The following is an 8,385-nucleotide window of genomic DNA, read 5'->3' as shown; positions in this document are numbered from 1 at the left end:
TCAGCTTTGATTTGCGTTTCGTTTGGTTGTAAAGTCTGTGTAGGTAGATATACATAAAAGCAGTTGTCCACAACGTTTTCTCCACTTCAATTTGTATAAATCATAAGTTTGAGCAGACAAAAATGTAAGAGCACGCAGCTAGTTATCATGTGATCTTTTTAGGCTCTTCCCTTTTCTTGGTTGTTACGCGTCCTAAATAATGATTGGTTCACTTGAAGTAAATAAGAGATGGGCAGATTTTGGTAAGTGAAAGCGGAGAGCTTTTAGGTCGTCTTCACTTTTCTTTTCTTATCGATATTTGCTGGGCTAGAGTTGGTCGGTTGCTCAACGAGTAAATGTTTAAATGTTTTCGAAATTCAAATTGTACTTTGATAAATGACCAATTGAATCTCTTAAATCGTGCATTTTCGTTAGTCTCTTGGAAAAGAATCATTGATGACTTAGAATGTTAAGTGTCAGGTTGGTATTTTAATTATAGAGAAAAAGACAAATAGGTTTTTAATTTTTTTGTCCCGAGAATAATTTCGTTTCTGACCAGTGAAAAATACTTTTAAGTTTCTGATCTTTACAAAATTTGGATGAATCAGTTTTTCGGTCAACGGACGCGTGTATGCGTACGCGTACACGGTACCCCTTGTCGCGTGTATGCGTATGCGGTACCCGTCGTATGGAAAATTTTTCTCTCACACGGCGTCGCCATAAATTTAACAATATCTCATTTTTCTTCATGAATCCTTCACTTTGCATATTTTTTTTTTTTTTCATTTTTTTCAAGTCATTCTTGTTTTCAAAACTTTAAATCACTTAAACAAACATATCAAGGCATCGAATGATAAAACTGTTAGTAACATTTTTTGTCGGTTTTTTTTTTCATTTTCTTTTTTATTTTTTCATCATCATAGCCTTGCATTATACATCAAAATATTAATTTAGTATTTTTTACATCGTACTCTGATTTCAGTATTCTCAATAATTTTATTCTTAATATTATTTTGGAATTCAACGTTTATGATTATATTATTACCTATAATTAATTTTTTATTTAATTTGTCTTTTTTAATGAGATTATAATTTATATTATAAAAAAATTACACTAAAAAGTGAAACTTTAAAAAAAAAACTAAACCTGTGTTTGATGCTTCAAACGCTAAGCCAAACACACCCTAAATTGCTAAATTTAATTTACTTTTCTATTATTCGATGCCTAAATATGTTTGTTTGAGTAATTTAAAGTTTTGAAGGCAATAATGGTTTGAAAGAAATATAAAAAAAGCATGCAAAGTGGAGAATTCATGAAGAAGTGTGGATTTGTTAAATTCATGGCGATGAAAAAAATGCAAAAAAAAAAAAAAAAACATACAAAGTGGAGAATTCATGAAGAAATCAGGTATTGTTAAATTCATGGCGACGCGTATGCGTGACCCACGCGTATGCGTGAGAGGGAAGTTTTTCAGGCGACGCGTACGCGTGACAAGTATTTTCCGTTGATCGAGGGACTGATCCGTTCGAATTTTGTGAAGGTCAGGATCTTAAAAGTATTTTTCAATGGTCAGGGACGAAAATGTCCGCGGGACAAAAGGTCAGAACCTATTTATCTTTTTCTCTTAATTATATATGTTGGTGTGAACACAATTTAATAGTATTCTAATTGTATGTTGGTGTGGATAAAAATTGTTATAGTTCAAATTGATATCCAAAATTGATTTATAATATTTAAACTAGTCTTTTTTAATTTATAAATTCTTAATTTGCAAATCTTTGCCTTTTATTTTTTTCAATTCATGTTTTTTTCCCACGTATATGATGGAAGGTAGAGAGAGAAGTCAAAGCCCCTAAATGGTTTTCTTGAACGTGAATCCCCTAAACCATATAATATATAAATCGTCCTAGGCTGGTGTGTGTTAATTAATATATAAAACATTGTACCCTGGGACGATTTATGCATGAATTACATAGGTGAATAGAGCATAAATCGTCCCAGGCTAATGTGTTTTACAAATGACACATAAATCGTCCTAGCCTAGTGGGTTTTATGTGTTTTTACCTAAAACTCACTACCCTGCCACGATTTACGTTCATCTTTGTAACCCTCAACCCCCTAGCACGATTTATGTGCAAATCTAACCCCCACCAACCTAGCACGAATTACGTGCATAAATACCCCCTCAGCAGCCTAGAACGATTCATTTGTTAACCCAAACCTTACTTACCTTCCACGAGTAAAGTCTCATTTGTGAGAGACTCCATTAGCGGTGAGGAGGGGCAGTGGAGGGGAGGAGAGCACCGGGAAAAAATTCAAGGAAGGGTAGTGGGCGGCGGCAGTGGAGGATCGGTAAGGCGTCGGAGGAGGTGGCCTCCGGTGGACGGCGGCTGAGGGTGGCTTTCGAAGGTTGTGTTGGCGGCGGGAGGAGGCTGATTTGGTGGCTTTGGGTGGCGGTGCAAGATGGCAAGAAACGACATGTACCGATTGAACGGCATCGCGCACGTGGCAGGTTTTATCGACGAAGAGGTTAGTAATTAATTTGGTTTACAACTGATATAGTCAATGTCGTTGATGTGTTTAGTTATAAGAATGTGATTCATTTGGAAAAAAAAGTGGTTGTTGTGTTAGAAATTTGTGAAACGTTAAGGTTAAGGTTAACATGTTTAGGATGGGTTTGGGTCATGTTTGGTTTAGGAGTGAGGTTAATTTCTGATACATATTTTTGGTTGGTGTGCGATGTTGAGTTGTAACTGTGCTTATTATTCTGTTATCAGCCAACCCGGTGTGTACGGACTATCCGTAGGCAACAAAAGATGATATTGCATGACCGTATTATGCCTTACTTAGATAGCGCCGGACTGCTGCATGTTGCTAGGCTGAATGATTATTGGTTTAAGCTGGATGAGCCACTGATTAGTGCCTTTGTTGAGCGATGGCGTCCAGAGACAAACACTTTTCATATGCCATTTGGAGAGTGCACTGTCACTTTACAGGATGTGGCATATCAATTCGGCCTCCCTGTTGATGGATTTCCAGTTAGTGGTTGTCTCAGTGACTTTGAGCAGTTGATGGAAGGTGGTAAGCCTGCGTGGCAGTGGTTTGAAGAGTTGTTCGGTGAACTTCCTCCTGAGGACTGTATTGATGAGTTCACGGTGTCATATGGGTGGTTCCAAAACAGGTTCAGAGTAATGCCGAATGATGCTACAGAGCCCACGGTACAGGTCTATGCTCGTGGTTACATCATGATGTTGTTGTCCACAATGCTTTTTGGCGACAAGTCTGGGGCCAGAGTGCACTTACGCTGGCTCCCGTATGTTGCGGATCTCGACGGACTTGGAAAGTATAGCTGGGGTTCGGCCACGTTATCTTGGTTATATAGGTGTCTCTGCAGAGTGGCCAATCGAAATGTAAAAAACTTAGCTGGGCCACTAGCATTGCTGCAGTCCTGGATATTCTGGAGGTTCCCTACATTCAGGCCGAGAGGGTTTGATGTCATTCTCTGGCCACTTGCATCGAGGTGAGTGTAATGCTTATTATTTATTCTAATATAATTTAGCTCTAAACATAACGTATATTATTAATGACTGAATCACTTTTACCGTATGTCTAATGGTGCCGTTGAATATTGCAGGTGGGGTAGATACATGCCGTCATCAGATGAGAAGGGTCCTCGGGTCATTGCTACCCGACACAGATTAGACAGGTTGAGAGTAGATGATGTAAGTATAATCTCCCATGATATTTGTTAAAGTTTCACGTTTTAGATGGTTAGGTGTATGCATCACGTAGTAGTTCTAACATAACGACTCTACATGTTGCAGTTTATTTGGATGCCATACTCGGCACTGGAGGTTATTCAAGTTGTCCATCCTGATATCCTTAGACCTGAGCACACGCATTTATGGAAGTCGACAACTGCATTGATTTACTTTTCCTCCATCGAGTGGCACCAGGTTGACCGAGTCCTGTCCCAGCTAGGAGGAGTTCAGCACATACCTGAACCAGCAATCAACATTGATTTTCTGTTATCGAAGGATGGGCGGGGACCTACCCGCTGGTTTCCTGAGGTCTTTGCCACATGGCATAAGTTTTGGGATCAGAGGCATCAGAGCGTGTTGACGTTTCAGTTGGTACCAGATCCAAGACCATCGGTTGAGTATCTTGATTGGTGGTACCGGGTAGCCCGTAGATTTTTGTCGCATGACCGGGATTTAGTTGACCCTCGCCAGGCCGGGGTCCCTGCAGATGCTCCAGTTCGAGGTAATATCGCTGTGCCCGCTAGACAGCAGGGACCAAACTTCCCGGACAACCGTAGGAGGGCTACGCGTGAGCGGGTTGGTACGCGATATAGCCAGCCACTGCGCCAGGGGGGCGACGATGCCTTGGAGTTGGATGAGACACAGGGTGGTGATGACGACCATGGGGGGAGCCAGAGTCATCGAACCAGATGGAGCAGGTTTTTGGTGCGGGTAGTGATTTTTTTGCTGAGATACGGGAGTTTGCCAGCACAGATGGTGATTATAGGCCTCAGTTTGAGGGAGGGGCAGTGGATCTTAACGTCGATCTGAATGAATCGCCGACTACTTATCAGGGAGGTCCGTTTGCCATGGGTGGTACTCCGGCATCTGCCGTGCAGGGACAGACACACACACAGTTGCCTGACGAGCCCGATCGTGCTTCTGGTATGGAGGTTCATCCACCTGAGACATATGTACCGGTCACTCAGAGGAGGAAGCGCATCATCAGGCCAGCCAAGTGTGGCACCGGGTCACATATGTGTTAGCTAGTGGGGTATTGTTATGTTGTTATCTACTACTATGTTGTTATGGTATTCATCTAGTACTTCTCACTGTGGTTTATGTTATGTTGTTATTTAGTACTGTTGTGGTTTCGATATTGTTATGTTGTTATTAAACACATTTGCCGTTTCGGATGTTGTTATGCTATTATCTACTACTATGGCAATATTAAAGGACTATTTTGCAAGTAAATCGAAAGTGAAATTTATACTGTTAAATAACACGAGTTCTTTAATAATAAGACAAGTGATAGACAAAGAACAACATTAAATGCAAAGTGTAAAGGACAACATCAAGCAATAATCTAACTATGCTAAGGCAAAAAAAAAATAACATAAACTATAACGGTGCTAGAGGGCCTATGCATTACTCCCTTCATGATGACCGGATGCACCTGCGCGAAGGGGACACTGTCTCCTAGTATGACCTGGAACCCTGCACATACCACATCTCTTCGTCCTGTCCGGTTCGGGCTCATCCATACTGTTTCTTATCCGTGTAGTTCTAGGACGACCCACGGTCGCTCGCATCATGCCGGGGTCTGGGATAACTTGAGGACCCTCGTACAAGGGAAGCAAGTCATCTGCCATCGGAGGGGAGAAACCCATCTTATAAACATTGAAGATGGTTGTCAAGCGATACACGTCATCCACGTAAGTCCTCCAATCCAGTCTGCAATACGAACAAGCTGCAAGCACATGACGACATGGGTAATGGAGGGCCTGAAAATAGCCACAGTCACATGTCCGGGCCGATAGCGATACCCTACATGCAGTCAGAGCGATTCTCCCTCCCGTCGGAGCAATCTCGTCCACAACAAACTCTGTGTTCCCTCTATCATATAGCTCAACCCGCATGTTTCTGGAGGCCTGTTTGTTCTTCTCAATCGCCCTCATAAGCATCTGCGAAAATTCCTGCCTTGCCCCGAGTTGCATCTCCGCTTCCTTTCCTTTCCTAACAAAGAGCTCAGCCAATCGCCCATATGTTGACTTCACAAGTGACCCCACCGGTAAGTTCCGTGTACCCTTCAAGACGGCATTGATACACTCAGATATGTTGGTTGTCATGTGACCGTACCGGCGCCCACCATCCCGATATTGGGTCCATAACCCTAAGCCAATCCGGCTACACCACTCAACCATAGCCGGGTCTTCGGACCTTAGGATCTCCATGTAATATTGATGCTCCTGTTCAGACTTTGCGTAGGCTGCGTTCACCAGAATCTTCCGTGCATCCTTGGATTTAAAATTAAGCGCAAAATTAGCAGCTATGTGCCTGGCACAATATGCACGATAGGCGGCCGGTGGGAGCCACCCACCGTCTTCTGCAACTAACGCGGCCTTGATTGCATTGTGGCGGTCAGATATAACAAGAATGCCCGGCTGCGGGGTCACATGTTGGCGAAGGTGAGTAAGAAAGAACTTCCATGACTCAGTGTTCTCACCCTCGACTAGTCCAAACGCAACTGGGAGTATGTTCGAGTTTCCATCTTGTGCAATCGCCATGAGTAATGTTCCGCCGTACTTGCCATACAGATGGGTTCCATCTATGGATATCAGTGGCTTGCAATGCTTGAATGCCTCAACGCATGGCGGAAACGTCCAAAACAATCGATGAAAAAACACCCTCGACTCATCAACCGCATTACCAGACCTTACAGGTGAAGTACGCAATACTGCAATACTGCCGGGCATGTACATCTGAACCTCAATTATCCACCTCGGAATTATGTTGTAAGATTCCTCCCAGTCACCATAAATTTGTGCAATCGCCTTCTGCTTAGCCATCCAGACCTTCCGGTAGCTGGGCTTGAAACCATATGTTGTTGACACCGCATTCTGCAATACTTTCACCGAGATTGCCGCATCCGCCATGACCAGCGATAGAATTGATGCACATATCACATGATAATCAAGCTGCCTGTGGTCGGTGGACAGCTCGGTTGCAAGACATGTGTGAGGCCCATTGTACTTCCGGACTTCCCAGTATCCTTTCCGCTGCCGCATCGTCACACGTATCAGCCAATTACACCCATTCCCAAACTGGACGCACTTTCCGTGATACTTCAACTGGTCCGACTCAAACACCTTATACTGAACACCACGGCGGATATTATAATTCTTCACCATCAACACTGCCTCCTCCTTGCTCTGGAACCGCTGCCCGACCTCAAACTCCTCTGCCCCATGCATACCGTGCTCGTCTCTGTGAATACTTGACACTTGTCGACCTGGAAATGCTGGTTGATTCATCGCCTCAAGATCCAATGTAGAGAAGTGTGGAGGGTATTGTTGTGTCTGAGAACTTGTCTGGCCTTGCGATGGTGCAACTGGTCTTGTGTCATCCTCATCGTCAGACTCATCACCGATAACGGGTGGTTCCGAATCTGAATCATCATCACCAATGGCCTCAGCAGCTGGATCCCCATCTCTGACCTCCATGAATGTAGTTGCACCATCCAATACAGGTCCCTCTCTGATTGCCGCTGCAAGCTCCCCGAAGGTTCGTACATCACCCATGCAATCCCTATCTTCGGCATGAACAGCCAGATCGGCTGCAAATGACGGAGATGAAACGTGGGCGGTGACGTCGTGACGAATTGGAATGGCACTTGAAGCACCATCTACCCCGATTGTGGGCGGATTTGGAGCAGATCCACCGGAGCTACCCTCCACATCAGCCATTTTCGCGAACAACTCCATAGCTCCCAGATCTGGAAACCTGGCATGACTGTGAAATATAACGCGAATGTCATCATCGCCTAACATCTCATATTTTCCAAACTTCACGTAACCCTGCCTGAGTGAGATAGGGATCCTGAAGAACATCTGCTTGACAAGCCTTTTACCGCACTTACCTAACTTTTGTAATATGCTATTTCGTAAATCATCTAAACTCGTTGATGGATTTATGAACACCCCAATCTGTTTCTTGCTACTGAACGTTACACCCTCACTTGTGTTTTCATCGATCTTTCCCCGATGATGAACTAACAAGAACACACTCTCAGCCATCTTCTCACAACCCTCTTCTCACAATCCTCAGTGGAAATATGGCTCGACATTGGTGTTGTGTTTTTACACGTAAATCGTCCCATACTAACGTGTCTTATCATATAACACATAATTCGTTCTAGGGTATTGAGGGATAAAGATTTGCACATAAATCGTGCTAGGAGGTTGTGGGTTAGGGTTTTGCACGTAAATCGTGCTAGGGGGTTGAGGGTTACAAAGATGAACGTAAATCGTGGCAGGGTAGTGAGTTTTATGTAAAAACACATAAAACCCACTAGGCTAGGACGATTTATGTGTCATTTGTAAAACACATTAGCCTGGGACGATTTATGCTCTATTCACCTATGCAATTCATGCATAAATCGTCCCAGGGTACAATGTTTTATATATTAATTAACACACACCAGCCTAGGACGATTTATATATTATATGGTTTAGGGGATTCACGTTCAAGAAAACCATTTAGGGGATTCACGTAAATTGGGGTTGCAAATAATTTATTTAAATAAAAAACCCATAGCAATAACAGGAATTTTTTGTTCAGCAACTTGACCCCTTTCAGCAGTTTCTTTGTGCTTGGACTTTAGCT

The 8,385-nt window shown here is 43.1% G+C and overlaps 1 protein-coding gene across 1 annotated transcript; it reads right to left on the bottom strand.

Moving 5' to 3' along the window:
- Positions 5,142–7,796, bottom strand: LOC107605952. Its single transcript, XM_016307911.1, has one exon. It carries the CDS (start codon positions 7,794–7,796, stop codon positions 5,142–5,144), a length of 2,655 nt encoding a protein of 884 aa, XP_016163397.1.

The sequence above is a fragment of the Arachis ipaensis genome, chromosome B01 (genome assembly GCF_000816755.2).
Source record: "Arachis ipaensis cultivar K30076 chromosome B01, Araip1.1, whole genome shotgun sequence".
NCBI classification, from domain to species: domain Eukaryota; kingdom Viridiplantae; phylum Streptophyta; class Magnoliopsida; order Fabales; family Fabaceae; genus Arachis; species Arachis ipaensis.
The sequence above is the reverse complement of the archived record's forward strand: the minus strand, read 5'-3'. Positions and strand labels throughout refer to the sequence as shown.